Raw genomic sequence first — 22389 nt, forward strand, 5'->3', positions numbered from 1 at the left:
GTGTTGTTTGATTTACTTTGTTTACCATCTGTATTTAGTTAGATCGTGCATGCGCTCTCTCTCTCACTCTTTAACTCCCTCCGTCGTACTCCACTCCTCCACATTGGGATTTCAGGAGTAGCTCAGGGTTGAGTAGAAGTTGGGTTTAAGGCCTAGCCAAGACTAGTTTAAACTACAGATCCTTTGTCTTACCTTTTCGCGATCTCCTCGTTGACCATTCCCCTCTAGGCGGGGCCTAGCACAAGGCTCGCGCATTCTATTCGCATTCCATACACACAGACCTACTCATACACACACCTTCACACAGACACGTGATTTCCCTATCACATTTTAACATCCACTCGCCCTACACTAACACTGGCATATAGCTTATTACTTCTGATCACCATTAGTGCCCAAGTTATCATATACACTACTGATTATTTGTATACATTGTATCACCATTTATATTGAATTATTCCTTGGCTGCTATTGTTGCTATATCTGATCAGTATTAGTTTGCTAATTCATGTCAGCTATTTCAATAAATGGTATCTTTGGAATAAACTGTGTCCTGTTTATTGTTACAACATTCACTGAGTGCCAGCCTCTGCCAAACAAGTATTCTAATTTCCTTCGCCCATTTGGTTGTTATATGAATGTTATAGATCTAGAGTAAACGCATTACATTAGAGCTACAATACTCACTAAACTATAGCAACATCACTAAGTTATTCTTGATTTTAATAGTTTAGCTATAAACTATTAGACACTTGAATTTACAAGACTGATCCCTTTTTACACGAGACTGATTTGATAAACCTATTGCACCTACACAGGCCTCCACTTGGTCACATTTATCAGTTTGTTGGAGACACTTCTGTACTTTCCACTGGATATACTGAATCAGGTCTTCCTTCTACATCTCAGTGCTGGAACAGATGTAGGAACAGCTGGTTTATGTGGATCACTGTGCACACGTATTAAACTCCTGATGATTTGGTTTACTGCTTACAATTAATGTTCAGCTGCGGTCTCGCCTCATAAGAGGGTTGGGAGACTCAGACTTCTCAAGTTGGCGCATGAAGTCCTGGAGTCAAAACCTCAGTTATTCCCATGGAGTAATTACATGACTCTCTGCTCACGTGAACGTTATTCACTGTACAGGACTGCAGCCTTTCGATTTATGATGAAAAACTACAACCTGACGCACCATACAGTTCCTCAGGGTTCAGTCGGGACGCTACTGCAGTGTCCCCCTGGGTCAATAATCAAACCATCAGCAGCTCCACCGTGCCTCCATGTGGACATCAGTGGAAGGTTCAGGGAGAGCTTTATTCTGGTCGGGTTGGTGAGGGATCTGGAGTCGATCCTGGGAACACCGGGCATGAGGTGGGACACTTCACCCGGGATGGGACACTACAGGGTGTCTCATCACTCACACACAGGTCTAATTTTAAAAGGCTACGGACTCAGAACACCGATCTTTCTAAAAGAATAAAAATATTAATTTATTCATCAGTACAGTTGGTACAATCATTTCCCCAAACCTCTCAAAACTATAAAATGTTATCAGCATCATTAAAACAGCACCTACATTCCAGTTCACTCTCAGCTCACTCACACACAGGACATAAAAAAATCCCTGACGTACAACATGATGGATCGCTCATCTGATAAATCATTTCATCTGACTTATAAAATGAGAATAGTTTAATCCCACTGTGTGCACAGAACCATCACAGCGCAGTGATAACGACACTCCGATCAGTAACGAGGTCTTAGCAGGGTCATGAGAGTGAGATCAGCCAATAGAACAATGTCTATGATGTCACTGGGGGTGGAGCAATGACATCAGATCTGAAGTAGGTGAAGCACTTGACTAGTATTTTACACACACACACACACCTCTCTGATGGTGCCTTTTAATGACATCACAGCTGTTGGTGTGTCTACAGAACAAACCGGGCCTCCAGTTCATCAGCGACTGCCATGGCGATGGCGAGGGAGGAGGTCGCTGCAGGTGACGGCGCGTTTCGTACGTGTAACACTCGGCTACCGAGCTCTCCCACACCGCCATCAAACACAAAGTCGTCCACCAGGTTACCGTCACGATCCAGAGCCTGAGCACGCACTCCTGAAGGACCCCTACACACACACACACACACAATGAATTCCCAAGTAGGCAAGGATACACAGTGTACTTGAATGTGTAGTTTGGGACACCTCTTGATTTCACCAGTGTGTGTGTGTGTGTGTGTGTGTGTGTGTGTTCTGTACCTGACCACATCACTTGGTTGAAGATCAGGGATGTACTTCTGCAGGAGTTTCACCTGCGCACTGATAAACATCCCTCTGTACATCTCACCGACACCAAACCTCAAGTTCTTCATCACCAACTTCTGCAGACCCCTACACACACACACACACACACGCACAGTACAACATACAGTACAATTACAATCCCCCTTTTTCATAACTGCTTCACTGCTGTAAAAAGAAGAAAGAAAGATGAAGTGTGTGTGTGTGTGTGTGTGTGTGTGTGTGTGCGCGCGCGTACGTGTTACCTGAAGGCGAGTGCGTCAGTGAAGTCGTGGGTGTTGAAGTCAGTAAGTGTGTATCCCTCACGTTTAAACGCCAGTACGGCATTTGGTCCAAGCCACACGCTGCCGTCCATTCGGGGGGTGAAGTGAACACCGAGGAATGGGAATCGAGGATCTGGAACCTACACACACACACACACACACACACTTATTTGGAGAACACAGCTCAAATATGAACATAGGACACTCTGACCACACCCACTCGCTCTAACCACACCCACCTGCTGTGACAAATACTGGAGCGCTTGTCTGTGTCAGTTGTGCTCACAAAGGACCTTGTTCCAATATACACCTTTATCTGTGTGTGAGAGAGAAAGACACTCACAGGGTAGATGTTGCCCTTGACGAGGTAGTTTTTCTCAGGTTTGAGCACGAGGTAATCTCCTCTGAAGGGGACGATGCGTGGCTCGGCGCTGCAGCCGGAGATCTCCGAGAGACGATCAGAGTAAAGACCAGCACACGTCAACACGAACCGACAATGCACCTCCTCTCCCTACACACACACACACACACACGTATGTGCATGTCCTGATTTTATGGAGTGACAGGTGTCTCTGGGTCAGCAAGGGCGGAGCCTGAAGTCAGTCTGATCAACCAATCACAAACTTGATTCCATGATATTCCCACTGGTTAAAGTTATACACTGTAGGAGTTTAGCAAAATTAGCTCAGCTTTTCAACACGCCATGTTAGCCAGTTAGCCATTTCACTGAGCTGCCCATCAGTGGCTACACACAATACACAGCAAGATCGTGAACAGGAGATTAATTATTCATTAAACCCAGCACTTTATGAAACCGTGTGTGAGCGTCTCCTCAGCTGGGACACAAGCACTTCATAATTGACTGATAAAGTCGAACTGAGGCTCCGCCTTGACTGGCCCTGGGATGTCTGGGATATCACTGGTCAGGATCTCACACACCTCCGAGCTCCTGATGATGATCGGATATTTCAGACCTGAAATCGTACAAAACACAAAATCACGACTTTAACACACTGAACACTGCTTTTCCCAGAATGCTTCAGGAGTGACGCTGACGTTATTACTGTATTTGTGTTTTAACATATCCGTAATGTGTGTAAGAGAGAGAGAGAGAGAGAGAGAGACCCTCAGAGCTCTGAGCTGGACTCTGTGCTGCAGGTTGGATGTCTGAGACGGTGAATGTGGTTCTGATGGAGCCTCCAGCCTGCTGGAAATCTGCAGCGTACGATAAACAAGCCACACGCCAGTCCACGATCCCTGTGTGGGGTGAGTCCAGGGCCATGATCCCCTACACGCACAGGAAAGAGAAGGGTAAGGACAGACAGACAGACAGACAGGCGGACAGACAGGTGGACAGACAGACAGGCACGCTACCCTGCAGTAAGGTTCTCTCTCTCTGATCTCTCTGGCGCTGATCAGTGTGAGGTCTTTCACATTGTTCTTCTGTCCACGTTCATACAGAGCTTTCAGTCGTGGAACCTCCTCACTGTCCACTGCTACAATCAACTGAACGCGTGCACACACACACACACACACACATAAGAACAGCATGTGAGCTCAAGTGTTTCATAACAAGAAGACAGAATCATCTCTATCCCCCGCCCTATAGACCAACCGTCAAGATATTATTTGTCACATTTTTCAAGTTCTGCTGCAGGAAACCAACCCGACCTCTTTACACTGACCTCAGCAGCCCATGGCATAATAAACCCACCAGACCTTCGGTCCAGGTGAGCTAGAAAGTTACATTTCTCTTAGCATCAAAAGACACATATACATGACTTAATCAACACATCTACCAACTTTCAAGACCAAACCACTCATAGTTTTCAAGTTCTGCTCCGGAAACAAAACCGACCCCCAAGACTAACCTGAGAGACCAAGTCTGAAATTGTTTCCATGGAAACATGAAAAATATAAATTTCTCAAATTTTAGTATGAAAAGGCACATCTACAGCACCTTTTTAGCATGTATACCAAGTTTCAAATCCGTATGATGAATAGTTTTGGATATACAGTATGCTCCGGAAACCAACATCGCTCTTAAAAATAGATTTTGACTTAGTTTCTATGTAAAAATTTGAAAAATACTTTTTTTCAAACATCCAAAATAGCAAAAGGCACCAGTTCACATGTCACTTGATATTTATACAAAACGTTTCATGAAGATATCTTCAGTAGTTTTAAAGATATGGCCTGGAAACGAAAACGCAACCGGACGGACAGAACCCGTTTCTACATCCCTCACTGAACTTCGTTTGGGCGGGGAATAATAAACAGAAAGTATCTGATGTTCGTCCTTCAGAGTCGAAGATAACCGTGACTTCAGTTTGGTGGGTGGTGGTTGTGAGTCCAGAGGTGACTGATGAGGCCAACGCGGGCTTTGAGGGTATGCCCACATGTCGGGCGCGCGTGGGTAGCTGCTGTAGTAGAGTGCGCACATTCCAAGTGCCAAGGTCGAGCACCTTCACTCTCTTTTTGTTGCATGTCGAGGGCTGAGTGGGAGCCCCTCCAGCCGCACTGTGCTGGTCAGGGTGAGGTGAAGCAGGCTGTGTTTGAGGCACCTTTTCTAGCCTCTTCCTCTATGGAGGTGAGCAGAGTGAATCCTAAACAGGGCTGATCAGATACCCAGGGGGCTGCTGAACTCCACTGCTGCTTCATTCCAGCAGACAGCGACCCGATACCCCGGCCACCTGTGTGCAGGTTCGTGACTACAGCTCACGGTGTTTCTGCACCGGCTGCTTCGCCACCTGCTCATCACCTCAGGACATGAATTTGAATATGAAGCCATGACTCGTGTGTGATTTGGATTAGAGTGAGGGAGAGTTGTGCAGCCGTCAGTCTCACTCTCTCGCCCCGCCCTCACTGGGTCCAGGGGTGAGACAGAATCAGGACAGCTGGAGCGAGATCGGGATCCAGTGGATGGCCAGCAGTGTTCCACATGGTGCACTGTACCCTGGTCGCGCTCCACAAACGCTTTGCTGGCTCCGCCTTCCTGCCCGTTGAATCACCAGGTGATGATCTCCTCCACACAGTCTGCAGAGTCCAGTCTTCAGCCATAACCCTGACCGGGGGGGGGCTAGTGCTTGCTCAGGGCACCACCCCAGGCTCGTGGAGGGAAGGAGACGCCTTACTACTCCACTAAATGGGGGTCGAGGACGGCACACACCCACTGCCCTACAACACGCCCACTGCCCTACAACACGCCCCAACAAACAGAAACTAACGCAGACAAAATGGAGTCAGAAACGTCGCGTGATTCACCCCTCATCGTACCCTACGGTGTAGATCTGACACAGAAATATAAACTGGCCCCGACATGAAACACACACACACTTTGCCACATTTCTTGTATGGGATGTTCTTCTTGTCGAAGTAGTCGTAGGCCAGAGCTGCTCCACTCACACACAGCCGAGCCTTCAGAGAGCCCGGAGTGTAATACACACCACTGTGGATCACCCCACTGTTACGCCCCGACTGGTGCTGTGCTGAGAGACACACAGAGAGAGAGAGAGAAAAAATTATGACACTAACAATTCTTATTCACATCAATATGATTTGTCTATCTCTCTCTCTCTCTCACACACACACACTCACTCGTTTACGCACTCACATATACTCACTCGAACACACTCGCTCACTCTTGCTCTCGCACACTCACACACTCTCTCGCACTTGCTCTCGTTCTCACTCGCCCACATCCTCTCTCTCACTCTTGCTCACGCATGCACTCTCGCTTGCTTGTGCACTCACACTCGTGCACGCTCTCACTCACTCATACACACTCTCATGCTCACTCACATGCGCACTCGCTGTCACGCTCTTGCATGCTTACTTGCACTAGCGCATGCACTCACTTACTCTCAGTCATTCGCACATATGCTCGCGCTCATTCGTGCACACTCGCTCACACTCACTCACTCGCATGCACTCTTGCACTCACACGCTTGCTCTCACTCTCTCGCTCATTCACACATCTGCTCGCTCAAGCTCATTCGTGCACACTCGCTCACACTCAGCCTCACCAAGCTTTTTCTCTTTCTCCAGCAGGGTGAATGTGAGGTTTGGGTGTCTCAGGCTGAGCTCTCTGGCTGTGGCCACTCCCACAATTCCACCACCCACCACCGCCACGTCACACACACTGCAGAACACACACACACACACACACACACAATATATAATATTATCATGAAACAGTGTGAATGTGTTCAAAGATAAACGCCAATTTTAACAGAAGGCAGTTTACGTCCCGAGGCGTCTCTTTACTGCTATAACTTTACTACTGACTCATTAACGCGTAATTATTCCCACATTCGTGTTTCGTGCACTGTGATGAGCTGGAGGCCTCACACTTCCACTACTAACTCGCTGCGTTTGCATCAGCATCACAACAATAAAGGAGCTCTGATTCTGATCCATCTGGGTCAAGTGCAAAACTGCGGACAATTCATTTTTGGCTAAAACGGTGATGTAGTTACAGCTGAGGTGTCGAACCAAACACACACAGGTGAAGAGTCAGTGTGTGTGTGAGATCAGTTCCCATCACATCAGCAATGAGGGGAAACGATCAGGAATCACTGCGACGCCACCACAGCTGAGACTGAGGGAAGAGACATTCAGTGCTTCAGTGTAAAGGCCAATTTATGCTGACAACCCAGTCCTCGCAGATAGCATCGCAGACAGTGTCTGCGTAGCCCCCCCCACCTTCACAGACGCTCTGCGCGCACCTCCCAAAAATTGTGACCACCGCAGAAGCCTCGCAGACAGCGTCGCAGACAAGAGGGCTCTGATTGGTCCACTCTACATCCGCTGTACACGCACTTCCGCTTCCCTACTTTCCCGGTTTGGTTTGTTTTCACGACCGGCATTTTTAAAAACACGAGCGAAGATGGAGCAGCACGAAGAGCGGTTGATCGAGGAAGTACATACATCTATACGACTCCAGTTCTAGTCATTATAAAAAAAAAAAAAAGTTCTAGTCATTATAAGTAACCGGAGGATAAACACTCCACTAACCACACCCACCAACTACTCCTAGCGACTTCGCGCCCCCTTGCGTTGTGGCGATGAGTAACATCGCGCACGCCTATTACTCCCCGCTCAACAATAAATTACAACTGTCTGCAAAAAGCTATCTGCGAAAGCCTTGTCGCAAGAGCATGCAGAGGCCTTGAGTGAACTCTGCTCTGTATCTGTTTCCACGGAGACAAAGTCCAGATCAGAGAGAACACACACACACACACACACACACACACACAAGCTCGTTAATTCCACTGAAACTGTCCCTGTACAGCACCTTTATTCCTGACAATACTTCCTGGGAATGAGAACTTTATTCTAAACTACACGCACATTTATACAAAAGTTTCTCACAACTGAGTGCAAAGGTTTGTGCCCCCCAAGCCTTGATTTGAATGAAACTTTATCTCTATTTTACAGTTCCTTTATTAAAACACAGCTGCAGCTAGAGTCTCAGCCAGAAGCTCTCTGTCCTAACATGCTCAAAAAAGTTTACATCCCCCTCTGGCATGTTGTAAATAATCCGTTTGTGTTTGTTGATGGAAACCGGCAGCACATTTTCACAGCATTGAAGTCTGAAAGACGAAACCAGTTCAAACCTGTGAGAAAAATAGAGCGTCACACCCTGTACCTGCAGATAATGAGCTGAGGGGGGAGAAGAGACCGAGCGGGGGGGGTGTGTGTGTGTGTGTGTGTGTGTGTGTCCGGATATTCACATCCAACATTTAAAGACAAAAATATGGGGGAACAAAATCACTGGGAAAAAGAGCAGATAGACAGAGAGACATTATCTTGTGGATGTAAGTTTATATTATCGGTCAAAAAATGGGAATACAAATACATACACACAAGCAAGAAAAATAACAGAAAAAAGATCAAAGATAAACAAATGAATATTCTGAGCTGCAGGTATTTATATTAAATTGCATTTAGACATACAGCTTTTCACTGTTTCACTATTAATAACAAACACCTGTTGGACATTTTTGTGATCATAAAGACACGTTATGCCCAAATGGTCAGGTCATGCATCTTCATCCATACAGCACATTCCGCTTCACACTGTACAGCTTTATTTCACCATCACACACACACACATTCTCTTCTCCTGACACATTCGGCTCAGGACTCTTCTTCATCTCCGTCCTGCCAGCTGTTTCTGTCCAGCTCAGACTTCAACACACCCCAGACATGCATGTAGGTTCTTCTGATTTTTTATTCTATTAAAATTACTTTTGTCTATTTTTTAAATTATTTTATCTTAACTGTTCAAACACCAAAGCAAAGTCCTTGTGTGTGTGAGAGAGAGAGAGAGAGAGAGAGTCAGAAAAAAACCCCTCTGATTCTGATTCTAGAAAAGAAAAGCTCTGGTGGTGTCAGCAGTCTAAAGGAAGGGTGTACAAACTTTTGCACCAAGTAGAAGAACAGGTTTGTTGTCCTCAGCAGTACACTGTGTGCTCAATGCTCCTGTACACACCTGGCCATGTGACCCCTCTGCTTGTGCAGAACAGGTTTGTGTTCACCAATAAACCCAGACAGAAGCAGCTTGGTTCCCCTGAAGCCGCAGTGTGTAGTGTGCACTCACTCTCCCTGCAGTGTGTGTGTGTATGGCAGTTTTATATATATATATATATATATATATATATATATATATATATATATATATATATATATATATTTATTTATTTATTTATTTTTATTTTTTTTTTTTTGGGATTTCATCTACTCACTTTACACAGTACAATAATAAAAACAAAAGACAGACATACAATAAATAACTAACAAAACTTAAATATGCGCGTAGATGAGGGGTGAACTAACGGACTCGAGGTCCCATAACGTGAGCCCCATTTACAAAACACAAAGAGAAAAAAAAAAACCAACGGGCATATGGTTTTCCAGGAGCGTACACACTGGGGGTCAAAAACAATTTTAATTTTTCAAGATAGTGAACTCTAACACGGTCTTTAAAAAGAAGGTAGCTTCCGACTGTCTACTTGGGAGAGGGAGATTATTCCAGATTGGTACAATTCTGTTAAAATAGGAGTCTCTAAACAGTGAGGTGTGAAAACGCATAGACTCGAGATTTAAATTTGTAGATGCACTTCTGGTTCGGCCGCTAGATAAGAGAAAATGGTTATTATTATGAAAGCTCACTAGATTATTTAGACATTTAAAGAAAAAACAAAGATGTCTGCATTCTAACCAGTAAGAAATTGGCAGCATATTCAGCTTAAGTCAGCGCATTTTATAATGCGGTTGGTTATAATTGATGGTAGGGATGGCACCCCAGGATGAAGCGGGTTGCGCGCCTCTGGACGCTCTCCAGTAACTTAAGGCAAGGTGAGTTTATTTCTATAGCGCATTTCATACACAGTGGCAGTTCAATGTGCTTTACAGACGTAAAAGCAAAACAGTAAATAATAGAAAATAAAATTACATTAAATAAAGTGGGAAGAAGAGAGAAAAATAAAATATAAGAATTAAACAATAGTAGAAATAAAATAATAAAATGAAGTAAAAGTTCAGTAAAAAACAGCAGAATAAAATAGAATAAAAGTTAAGTAAAGTTTAAAACATGCAGAGACTGTAAAGGTTAAGTAAAGTTTAAAACATGTAAAGATGATATTAATCAGTTAGCAGAAAGCATCTGAGAACAGCTTGGTCTTTAGTCTAGATTTGAAGCTGCCAACAGCAGGAGCATTTTTGATGTCCTCTGGCAGTTGGTTCCATAGCTGTACTGCATAGTAGCTAAAAGCTGCTTCACCACACTTTGCTTTAACAACAGGTTTTACCAGTAAATTTTGCTGCTGCGATCTGGTAGATCTGATTGGGTTAGGCCGCTGCAACATATCAGAGAGGTAATTGGGCCCTGTACCATTTAGAGATTTGTACACCAGCAGCAATGCTTTAAAGTCAATTCTGTAGCTTACTTAAGATCAGTAACAGATGACTGGGGCACCCAGACTTTGCTCGCATAGCCAAGATTACGGCGCACAAAACACAGGTAGGGCAGTTTCTTGCGGTCAGCTCCTATAAAACTATTACAATGACGATGCAAAAAAACCAAGCTTGCGATTAGCCTTGGCGACAATGATGGAAATGTGCAAGCTCCAAGTAAGCCTGCACGAGATTGTGACCCCAAGGTCCTTCTGGGAAAGCACAACTGACAAGACGTGACCTCCCAGGGTACAGGGACTGGCCGCAATAGACGGAATGCTGCTTTTGCGTTTTCTTGAAATTCTAAGACATTCGCACTTATCTACATTAAATGAGAGCAGTGTGTGTAGTGCAGTGTCTGGTGTGTGTATGGCAGTGTGTAGTGCAGTGTGTGTATGGCAGTGTGTAGTGCAGTGTGTGTATGGCAGTGTGTAGTGCAGTGTGTGTATGGCAGTGTGTAGTGCAGTGTGTGTATGGCAGTGTGTAGTGCAGTGTGTGTGTATGGCAGTGTGTAGTGCAGTGTGTGTGTATGGCAGTGTGTAGTGCAGTGTGTGTGTATGGCAGTGTGTAGTGCAGTGTGTGTGTATGGCAGTGTGTAGTGCAGTGTGTGTGTATGGCAGTGTGTAGTGCAGTGTGTGTGTGTGTGTGTGTGTGTGTGTATGGCAGTGTGTAGTGCAGTGTGTAGTGCAGTGTGTGTGTGTGTGTGTGTGTATGGCAGTGTGTAGTGCAGTGTGTGTGTATGGCAGTGTGTAGTGCAGTGTGTAGTGCAGTGTGTGTGTGTGTGTGTGTGTGTGTATGGCAGTGTGTAGTGCAGTGTGTGTGTATGGCAGTGTGTAGTGCAGTGTGTGTGTGTGTGTATGGCAGTGTGTAGTGCAGTGTGTAGTGCAGTGTGTGTGTGTGTGTGTGTGTGTATGGCAGTGTGTAGTGCAGTGTGTGTGTATGGCAGTGTGTAGTGCAGTGTGTGTGTGTGTGTATGGCAGTGTGTAGTGCAGTGTGTGTGTGTGTGTATGGCAGTGTGTAGTGCAGTGTGTGTGTATGGCAGTGTGTAGTGCAGTGTGTGTGTGTGTGTGTGTATGGCAGTGTGTAGTGCAGTGTGTAGTGCAGTGTGTGTGTGTGTGTGTATGGCAGTGTGTGTAGTGCAGTGTGTGTGTGTGTATGGCAGTGTGTGTAGTGCAGTGTGTGTGTGTATGGCAGTGTGTGTAGTGCAGTGTGTGTGTGTGTGTGTGTGTGTGTGTGTATGGCAGTGTGTGTAGTGCAGTGTGTGTGTGTATGGCAGTGTGTGTAGTGCAGTGTGTGTGTGTATGGCAGTGTGTGTAGTGCAGTGTGTGTGTGTATGGCAGTGTGTGTAGTGCAGTGTGTGTGTGTGTGTATGGCAGTGTGTGTAGTGCAGTGTGTGTGTGTATGGCAGTGTGTGTAGTGCAGTGTGTGTGAGTGTGTGTGTGTGTGTATGGCAGTGTGTGTAGTGCAGTGTGTGTGTACTCACTCCCGGTGCCGCTGGCGGACTGATGCGGGTCTGAAAGCTGCAGCTTTGTGATTTCCGGTGAATAAAGTGGCGCTGAGCGGAGCGTTAGTGAGCGCGCGCTTCATCGCGGACTGTTCTGCCACACTGACCGCACTCACCACTGTCTCAGGAGCACCTCACTGCGTCACATCCGGCAAACCGCTGCCAAAATAAAAGCCCGAGACCGCCTTCTGCTCGCTGCAGGGCTGTGTTCCAAACGGTCCCAAGGCTACTTCCGGTATAGCTGCACTTCACTGCGCGCGAACTAAACGCACTCCTTAGGACACAGGCGCGCGGATTGGAACGCGTCAGCTTCCGGCGGCTCCGCGAACCAACATGGCGGCTGTGGATCTGCGAGGTAAACTCAAACCGCGCCGGGTTTTTACCTCAGTTTAAAGCGATAATGTAATTGAGTGCTGCTGCTGTGTGAGGGGGAGAGAGAGGGATTATTCCTCCAGCTCTGCAGTGTGCGGATGAGTGCGAGTTCCTCTCAGTGAGAGAGAGAAGTGAAGGAGTGCTAAGCGGCTAACTCACCGCTTTCAGTTCCACTGGGCTTTGTTTGGTTTTTATGCGAGGGAGGTTTATTTTACCCGAATATTATCACATTGTGGCGGCACGGTCGTGTAGTAGTTAGCGCTGTCGCCTCACAGCAAGAAGGTCCTGGGTTCGAGCCCCGTGGCCGGCGAGGGCCTTTCTGTGTGGAGTTTGCATGTTCTCCCCGTGTCCGCGTGGGTTTCCTCCGGGTGCTCCGGTTTCCCCCACAGTCCAAAGACATGCAGGTTAGGTTAACTGGTGACTCTAAATTGAGCGTAGGTGTGAATGTGAGTGTGAATGGTTGTCTGTGTCTATGTGTCAGCCCTGTGATGACCTGGCGACTTGTCCAGGGTGAACCCCGCCTTTCACCCGTAGTCAGCTGGGATAGGCTCCAGCTCGCCTGCGACCCTGTAGAACAGGATAAAGCGGCTACAGATAATGAGATGAGATTATCACATTGAGTGCTTAATTAATTTCAATTCTTACTTGCTACAAGTAGATTATTATTATTATTGTTATTATTATTATTGTTGTAGTAGTAGTGCACCATCATTGTGGTTTTGATTGTCTCCTGTATTTTAATTAAATGTTTTTTTGCGTTAATTTCAGACAACCTGCTGGGGATCTCGTGGGTGGACAGCAGCTGGGTGCCGATGCTGAACTCGGGGAATGTTCTGGATTACTTCTCCGAGAGGAGCAACCCGTTTTATGACCGAACCTGCAATAATGAGGTGGTGAAGATGCAGAGACTCAGTCTGGAGCACCTCAAGTACGCCAAGCTCTGAAAACTTCATCCTCCTGTCTCTCTCTCTCTCTCTCTGGGTTCATCCCCCCTCTCTCTCTCTCTCTCTCTCTCTCTCTCTGGGTTCTTCATCCCCCTCTCTCTCTCTCTCTCTCTCTGGGTTCATCCCCCCTCTCTCTCTCTCTCTCTCTCTCTCTCTCTCTCTCTGGGTTCTTCATCCCCCTCTCTCTCTCTGGGTTCAGAACTTTAACACACATTCACGGAGCTCTTTGTTTGGGGAAAGTGTAGTTTTCCTCGTCCCGGCGTGGACACCGGCTCGCCATATGGTGTTCAGGTTCTGACAGTGATGTGGGAACATTCATAAGCATTTTATTAAAGTGTTCCTTATTGACTGTAAGCAGAAGATGTGACAGATGAAACCTTTTAGAGAGCCGCAGTCCAACCTCAGTGACGTTGGAATATTTACACACCCTTATTTTCAGCGCTCGAAACTAACGGTGTCCCGATGTCCCGGGGACCATAAAAAATGTCATCGGGACACAAAATTATCATATCTGGGACAATCCCGGGACAATGGAAAAAACTAGATCTAGAAAAAAAAAGTTCTACATTAATATTATTTACAAAGCCGTAACACATACGTAGACATTCACCTAATTTGTCAATTTTAATTTTAAAACGTTAACAGCGAAAAATACATAGTAGCTACTAGGGTTGGGCGGTATTACGGTAAGAAGGTATCCCGAGGTATCCAAAAGTACCAACGGTATCGGTCTCATTACCGTCATTTAAAAAAAAATATATAATATCTAAATAAATATGGAGTACATGAGGTCATAATATAAAATAATAAATTGAAGATCATCCCGAATAACTGTGTGATCGTATTTTCACTAATTCTATCAATTTCCTAAAGAAGTTCTCATCGCGTGCAGGGTTGTTTATGTCGTTACCATGGCAACCCTGCGTGACATTTGGAGTCTGACAGAAAGCTTCGCAAGAGACTGAGACCGCGGTTGAAAGATGGCAAGTCAAGATAACGAGTTAGTGGCAAAAAAAAAAAAAACATCGGCAGTGTGGCAGTATTTTGGTTTCAAACCAAACGAAAAGGGAGAGCCAGCAAACACAGATGAAGCTGTGTGTAAAGTATGTAAGAAGACGGTCACGGCGCGAGAGGGGAACACCTCCAATCTGAGTGTTTTGAGTAGGTTACATGAGTAACAACAAGGTAAAATAATATAACGTATGACATTTGGGATGTGGGTAATAAACGTTTGAAATGTCATCTACTGAAGAAGCGGAAGAAAACATCGTAGCGTAAACTGTTCGGTTTCTGGTGGGAATTAGCAATGCGCTTGCTATCTTTGTTGGGTGTGTTAAACCGTATGGATTTAAGTGGGATAATTGTAAGGAGTTATGTGATCAAGACAACGTTAAGCAAGGTAAGGCCATTTGATTATTGATTTCCCCGCCATGGCATGACGTGGGCCCATATGATTTTGCCTTGTGCAGCTATCACGCATTTGAATTAGGTTCCCCTCATTTGCGCTGAAGAATATGGTTTATCGCGCAGTCTAAACGGGGTGTTGGTTGATTCTTTTTCTTTTCTTTTTTTTTTTTATTTCCCATGCTTGAAAGGGTATGATCCTGCTCATCGTGTACTTTTTTTGATGGAGCAGGTGAAATAGTGCTGCAAATGGCGTTTCAACGCAGACGTGTAAACGACAGTTGAATGCTATTTTCAAGATGAAGGAAGAGTTGCGTGATGCTTTGAAATATCTCTTAATCCATTCATCAATGCACATAATTCGCTTTGCTGCTTAATCCATACCACAATGCACACAATTCGCTATGCTGCTTTTAAATAGTACATTTGAGGCATAGGCGCAGGTCTGGACAAGGTCCGCCGGTATAGGCGCACGTTACACAGTAGGCCGAAACAAAATATTTTTTTTTTCTCGGTAATACTGTATACCCCGGGAAAACACAGAGACGGTTTAAAGGTATCAAAATTTGGATACCGCCCAACCCTAGTAGCTACACTTTCGATGCCCCTGCATCTGTAGGCTACAGAGCAGCGCATTCTGTTCTAGAATCTTCGGCCGGTGTCCGCATTATATGGACTTGGAATGGAATTGCTACCGCACACGCTGCGCTGACTCTTGCCAGAACAAAAATGCTTAAGTGGTTGAAGCGGACCGACCGCGGGGAAGAAACTGAAAGCCCAGACATAACGTCTCCGGGACCTTCAGGATCCAAAGTGTCATCGCCTGGTCTGCAGGCAACGCGAGCAACTGAATGAACTTAATGAACACTGTTAGACACGTTATAAAATACAACAGGAATGATGTGGATGATATTGACGGAAGATACCGTTCAACAGAATAAGTGAGTTTTCTTGGTGTCTTTCTAGTTCAGAAAGTTTAGTCAGTCAGCAGCACAACTAGGCTCGGACCTGCCACTATGCTGATGTTGCTAACATTTGCACCCGGCAGCGAAAGTTCATAAAAATGGATAACGGAAAGTTCATAAAATGGATAACGGAAAGTTCATATAAATGGATAACGGTAATGGATAACGGAAAGTTAATAAAAATGGATAACGATAATGGTGAAAATTATAAGTTGGCCTTATAAGTGCCAACAGATATTCAAGGTATAAGTAGATGAAATGAACATAAAAGGGGTCTTATTTTCAACTAAAGTGTACTGCAGATGTAGGGAGTTGAAACATTTTCTGAATGAGCTAGTTGGCCCCTTTAAATAAACAGGTATCTATTCATACAGTGAGATCGCCAAAGTTTAATAAACTGAAAATGCAATAACTGTAATTTTGAAGTAGATGATGTATAGGACATGTGTCGCTTGTGTCTTGTGACTTATTGTAAAAATGATATAAAGTGTTCAAAATCGCATAGTTACAAATATAATCGTAACTTCATATGATGGGCGGCACGGTGGTGTAGTGGTTAGCGCTGTCGCCTCACAGCAAGAACGTCCTGGGTTCGAGCCCCGTGGCCGGCGAGGGCCTTTCTGTGTGGAGTTTGCATGTTCTCCCCGTGTCTGTGTGGGTTTCCTCCGGGTGCTCCGGTTTCCCCCACAGTCCAAAGACATGCAGGTTAGGTTAACTGGTGACTCTAAATTGAGCGTAGGTGTGAATGTGAGTGTGAATGGTTGTCTGTGTCTATGTGTCAGCCCTGTGATGACCTGGCGACTTGTCCAGGGTGAACCCCGCCTTTCACCCGTAGTCAGCTGGGATAGGCTCCAGCTTGCCTGCGACCCTGTAGGGCAGGATAAAGCGGCTACAGATAATGAGATGAGATGAGACTTCATATGATAATATTAACCACTGGTTATTTCAGAGAGGAAAAAAATGGGGCACTATTGCTTCCATTCGGGACAATACAACACAGAATTCGGGACCACTGGGGGACACAAAGAAAAAAAGTTAATTTCGAGCCCTGCCTTATTTTTATTCGTAACATTTTCATGTCTCTCAGATCGGAAAATTTAGTCAAAAATGTAGAAAATCAGTTGAATTAGTGCTTTTCGGCAAAATTTTTAATGTTTATTGTAACTCTAATTTTAATGTTTGTGTGTGTGTAGGCAGATGGTTGGAGTGGAGTATATTTTGCTGCATGCTCAGGAGCCAATCCTCTACATCATCAGGAAGCAGCAGAGACAATCACCTTCACAATGTCAGATTTACCTCAAACACACACACACACACACACGTTACTAATGATGAACTCATTACAATCTCTTTCTCTCTGCAGTGATTCCTCTGGCTGATTATTACATCATCGCCGGTGTGGTGTATCAGGCTCCTGATCTCGGCTCAGTCATCAGCTCCAGAGTGGTGAGTTCCTGGATGGGTTCCTGTTTCTGCAGGAACAGTTCCTGATCTTGTGGTGGAGACGTTACTGACTGAGGAACTTCAGATAACAGACTTGAATGACTACTACTTATTATTGTGTGTGTGTGTGTAGTTGTCAGCAGTCCATGGGATCCAGTCAGCATTTGATGAAGCGATGTCGTTCTGCCGTTATCATCCATCAAAGGGCTACTGGTGGCATTTTAAAGATCAGGAAGAACGAGGTCACACACACACACACACACACACACACACTCTCTCTCACATATGCATTCATACACACACACACACAGGCAAAACCTCTGTTTCACTTGCTTTATGTCCTGATGATACAGCTGGGTTACATCTGATGTCACATCCTCCTCATTAGAGATGCGAGACAGGAAGTGGTGGTCAGTTAAGCGTACTGTTTACAAAGCGTTACTACCACTGGGGCACTTTGCTAGTCGTTAAAATGCCCTACACTTGTGCTGTTTTGGGCTCAAATCAAACACACTGTGAAACTGGTAAAAGTTTCTTCTGGGTTCCCCGTGAAGTGATAAAGGGTGAAAGAGTGAAGGATTTGACCAAAAGACGATGAGAAAGGCGGCTGTTGAACTGTTCACTGTTGCCCCTTTTCCACCAAAGCAGTTCCAGGACTGGTTCGGGGCCAGTGCTTAGTTTGGAACCGGGTTTTCTGTTTCCACTGACAAAGAACTGGCTCTGGGGCCAGAAAAACCGGTTCCAGGCTAGCACCAACTCTCTGCTGGGCCAGAGGAAAGAACCGCTTACGTCAGCGGGGGGGGGCGGAGTTGTTAAGACTAACAACAATAACGACCGCGAAAGATCGCCATTTTTAGCGACAAGAAGCCGCAGCTGTACAAACGCAAAGTCATCCATTATTATTATTATTATTATTGTTGCTGCTGCTTCTTCCGTGTTCCCTGGAACTGATTTGGTGGAAAAGGGGTATGTGATGGAAGGGGGCGGAGTCAAAGAACGCTCGAGTGTGCAGTGATCACTTTGGGAAAGGTTTGTAAATTCCTCTGATTTATTTCGTTTGGATTCGCAAATCACTTTTCTCTCCAGTTTCCGTTATTTCGTGACGTTCTGAAGTTCAGGAGATGCTTCAGTCCTCAGATGTGTTTTTGTTTACTGTTTGATCGCCATGTTGTAAACTAACGTGTAGTAATGCGTGTAAAGCCCAGGACTTTAAAGGGGTTTCTGTGGAACTTCGTGATGATTTAGCTGGAAGAGAAGAACAGGAGGATTGGGAATCGACTAAAACCTGTAGCGTCCTAGCAACCAACGCAAAGACGCGTACAAAAGCCCAGAAACTCCTCCTTACCCGGCATAAACGATACAGGGTTTATCCTGTAGTGTCCTGATCCCCAGATCTTTAACCCAGACGCATATAAAAAGTTGTTCTCCTCCAGGCTCTTCCAGGTTTCCGTCTGTGTCCCCGTGTAGAACGATGTCTGCAGCACCAGGGAGTCTGAGATGTCGGGGAACTCGGCGGATGGATCGTCTTCCAACTCGGAGGAAAAATCATTCTTTAGTAGCGTGTAAGGATCTAATCGCATCGCAAAGAGCAACTTTCTGAAGGGATCTTCACTGTGCATTGGCCTCTAAACTGCAAAAATAATCAGAGACGGTCTCACTCGCTCTTTACACTACGGCAGCTACATCGGTTTCCCTGACCACCACTTCATTCACCGGAACTAAACTCACAAACAAAAGTCACGTGACTGAATACAACCTATACTGTGTGTGTAGAGAAAGTAAAGCCAAAGCAGAAGAAGAAAGAGGAGCCGAGTTCACTGTTCCAGAGACAGAGAGTAGACGCACTGCTGCTCGACCTGAGGAACAAATTCCCTCCAATGTTCTACCAGGTCTCTCTCTCTCTCTCTCTCACACACACACACACACACACACACACACACACACACACGATTTTTATCTGAAACCATCTGCTTATTTCTGAATGTAAAATAATTTGTGGTTATTTATTTGTTTGTAGCCTAAACCAGGAGAGAAGCCGGTTCCAGGTAAACTCTCATTTCACTCTGTAGAAATAAATCTTAAAACACTTCACATCTGTTAAAGGGGAACTGAAGTCATTTTAAACTTGCTTTATTTATTAATTAACGTGTTATTCAATTATGTTTTCGGTTTTAGTAACCTTATATTGTGACTCATATTGGCAACTAATTGCAATTAAATATTATACTTATCGGCCCATTGGGTTTTTAGCCGTGTTGAATTTAGTTCGTTTGGTCCACGGCAGGCGTCGCTTATCCGCATGATCTTCACAAGACTTGTGCGAGACTTCGAAATGTGAAGCGTCAGCCAGGTGTCAGCACCGCCATTTTGAAAACTGTTTTCCAAACAAAATATTGCACAAAAACGAGTTTAAATGACGATTACTGCCTACTTTTTTCAAACTTTCCTGATTGCTATCAAAACAAACAAATCTTCCGGCTTGATTACATCAGCATTCGGAAGAGGGCGCGCACGTCTTTTGACAACGTTGGCAGATGTCGGTCACTTTGATTTCCGCTGTACGTTTTACTTCCGTCCTACGATGTCTCGCACAGGTCTCAACAAATCCCGTTTACGGCCATTGCTTTGACATATGGACTGATATATTACAGAGCAGATTTCAAACACTCAGAACTTGCTATACGTAGCAGCGACAAAATAGCGATCAAACATGCATTCCTATATTTAATAAAATGAGAGAGAGAATTTTGATAATAAAAAAAATTTGCCTTCAGTTCTCCTTTCAATAAAAAATAATTCCAGATTTCTGTAGAATTAAACCTCAGGGTTGTGTTGTGTGTGAATACTGTGATTTATAGTGAAGGGGTTCTCATAAATATTTAATCACCAGGCTCAGTGCATTTAGTTTTGCTCCGTTTTTTTCATTTGTGTGTGCTGTGGTTTTAGGATTTTGTTTTTGTCGCTCAAAATAAGTATAAAAACAGAACACATGCCTGTTAAATTATTAATAAATATTAATTATTGACTTGAAGTCTACAATTTCTTTTCAAATATTACTGTGTGTGTGTGTGTGTGTGTGTGTGTGTGTGTGTGTGTGTGTAGTGGAAGTGAAAAAGGAGGCAGAGATTCCAGCAGAAGCAGCGAAGCAGGAAGAGCGAGAGGCTGCGATTAAACCCCCCGCAGCTTCAGGAAGCACCAAACCTCCACCTGAGAAACGAGCACGCCTGCAGTGACACACACACACACACACACTGCAGTATTTAACCCCCAACCCTCACCAGAAATCTTTTTTTTTTTTTTCTTGTAAATCTTGTTTGTTGTGTAAATACTGAATCCTCTTTATTTTTTTTATGCATCTTGACTCTTGTATGAACTCCAGTATAATAGTGGATGGAAGCTGATACTCGTCATTAAACGTTGTTGTTAGGTGGGAATGTGCTTTTCTAAATCAATAAAGACGGTTTGGCTGTTAAAGTGAACAGAGTGATAACATTTGGTTGTCGGTTTTTGAATCTGTAACGCCGTGTAGAACCCACTGTAGATATGAATGTGTGTCTTTCATTGTATATATTAAATATATGCTGTTTGAAGTCACTAAGGACTTTTATTGCTGTAACACTATAGTGTCATTAACATAAATATATTGTTAATGAGGGCAATTATTACTGTAGCACACAGTAGACCTGGGGACAGTTATTCTAATAAACTGTACATAGTTATTAATGTTATAATAAATCAACACCTAAACAAAAAAGTTGGTGATTAGGAAATGCTTTATAGTTTTATTGCTTTCACTCTCAGGAAATGTTCATTCCTCCTGATTTTAAAGCCAGATCTGGTCTTGGAATTATTCACCGAAATGTTAGAGGTCTACTTCCTAAACTTGATCTCATAAATATTTGGGCAGATTCAGCGGTTGTGGATGTTCTGGTCCTGTCTGAACCTCGGCTCAAGAATTCCAGCACAGACAAAGACGCCTCAATTAAAGGTTACAGTGTTTTCTGTTGTGACCGTTTCAGAAAAGGTGGGGGCCTCATTAGAAATACAGAACAAATGTCATAATACCATCTTATCATCTGTATCTCTCAGCAAACTATATGAATTCCTTGCTTTGAAGTTGGAACTCCTTAAAGGTGATTTTATCACGATGGTTGGCTGCTGTAGACCCTCTCAGCAAGCACTGAGGCTTTATCATCTTTGAATAACCAACTATCAACCTTACATTTTCACGAGATCCTTCTTATTGGTGATTTTAACTGGGATTTGTTATCTTCTGTCTCTGACAGTTTTAAATCTGTCTGTGATTCTTTGAATCTGATGCAGCTAATTAATAGCCCAACTCATCCGAATCTTAAATGTCCAGAGAAATCTTCTCTTCTTCACCTATTTTTAACAAATGCTCCTCATTAGTCTGTGAAGATTCTCAGTCATCCAGGTACATAGTAATCTGTGGTTGGTTGAAGAGAGCAACTGGACCTGCCTGAAGATTCTTGAAAACGTTTCACCTCTCATCCGAAAGGCTTCCCCAGTTCTGTCTGACTAATAGGGAGTATCAGGTATTTATCCTCTTCAGGCAGGTCCAGTTGCTCTCTTCTACCACCCACAGATTACTATGTACCTGGATGACTGAGAATCTTCACAGACATGTTTCTACGCACTTTGGGATGAGATCCCTTCGACTGGTGCAGGAGTATGAGAGGACTTCCAGAAAACTGGCAGACATCTTAGCCAGAGAGGATCGTTCATTTTTGTCAACCTGGAACGACCATCACTGAACAGAGGTGGGTGTCTAAGACATCTTTTATCAGCCACCTACAATGCAGCCATCAGCATTCTGATTCGGATTCTATGATGATCCATGAGAGGATAAATACTGGATACTCCCTATTAGTCAGACAGAACTGAGGAAGCCTTTCGGATGAGAGGTGAAACGTTTTCAAGAATCTTCAAGCAAGTCCAGTTGCTCTCTTCTACCAACCACAGCTCCTCATTAAGGCCAATTTATGCTGACAACCCAGTCCTCGCAGATGGCGTCTGCGAAGCCCCCCCTCCTTCGCAGACGCTCTGCGCGCACCTCCCAAAAATTGTGACCACCGCAGACAGCCTCGCAGACAAGAGGGCTCTGATTGGTCCACTCTACATCCGCTGTACACGCACTTCCGCTTCCCTACTTTCCCGGTTTGGTTTGTTTTCACGACCGCCATTTTTAAAAACACGAGCGAAGATGGAGCAGC

At 44.6% G+C, this 22389-nt stretch overlaps 2 protein-coding genes across 5 annotated transcripts; one reads left to right on the top strand and one right to left on the bottom strand.

Moving 5' to 3' along the window:
* Positions 1–1465: 1465 nt before the first annotated feature.
* On the bottom strand, positions 1466–12186 carry LOC132889006 (L-2-hydroxyglutarate dehydrogenase, mitochondrial-like). 3 transcript variants are annotated; one of them, XM_060925102.1, is made up of 10 exons: positions 12007–12186; positions 6590–6705; positions 5901–6052; positions 3939–4070; positions 3690–3852; positions 3504–3538; positions 2908–3075; positions 2547–2704; positions 2260–2391; positions 1466–2127 (listed from the first exon to the last, which is right to left on the bottom strand). In XM_060925102.1, the coding sequence occupies exons 1-10, from the start codon at positions 12108–12110 to the stop codon at positions 1932–1934; spliced, it is 1356 nt and encodes a 451-aa protein (XP_060781085.1). In that variant the 5' UTR covers positions 12111–12186; the 3' UTR covers positions 1466–1931. The 3 variants fall into 3 exon arrangements, with proteins under 3 accessions (XP_060781085.1, XP_060781087.1, XP_060781086.1); XM_060925104.1 differs by lacking the exon at positions 6590–6705 and having other exon boundaries at positions 12007–12072; XM_060925103.1 differs by lacking the exons at positions 5901–6052; positions 6590–6705 and having other exon boundaries at positions 12007–12070.
* med6 (mediator complex subunit 6) lies at positions 10518–20749 on the top strand. 2 transcript variants are annotated; one of them, XM_060925106.1, is made up of 8 exons: positions 10518–10590; positions 13168–13327; positions 16906–16997; positions 17076–17158; positions 17289–17397; positions 18929–19044; positions 19173–19200; positions 20258–20749. In XM_060925106.1, the coding sequence occupies exons 1-8, from the start codon at positions 10533–10535 to the stop codon at positions 20386–20388; spliced, it is 777 nt and encodes a 258-aa protein (XP_060781089.1). In that variant the 5' UTR covers positions 10518–10532; the 3' UTR covers positions 20389–20749. The 2 variants fall into 2 exon arrangements, with proteins under 2 accessions (XP_060781089.1, XP_060781090.1); XM_060925107.1 differs by lacking the exon at positions 10518–10590 and adding an exon at positions 12275–12382.
* The last annotated feature ends 1640 nt before the right edge of the window (positions 20750–22389 follow it).

Source organism: Neoarius graeffei, chromosome 7 (assembly GCF_027579695.1).
Source record: "Neoarius graeffei isolate fNeoGra1 chromosome 7, fNeoGra1.pri, whole genome shotgun sequence".
In the NCBI taxonomy this organism is placed as follows: domain Eukaryota; kingdom Metazoa; phylum Chordata; class Actinopteri; order Siluriformes; family Ariidae; genus Neoarius; species Neoarius graeffei.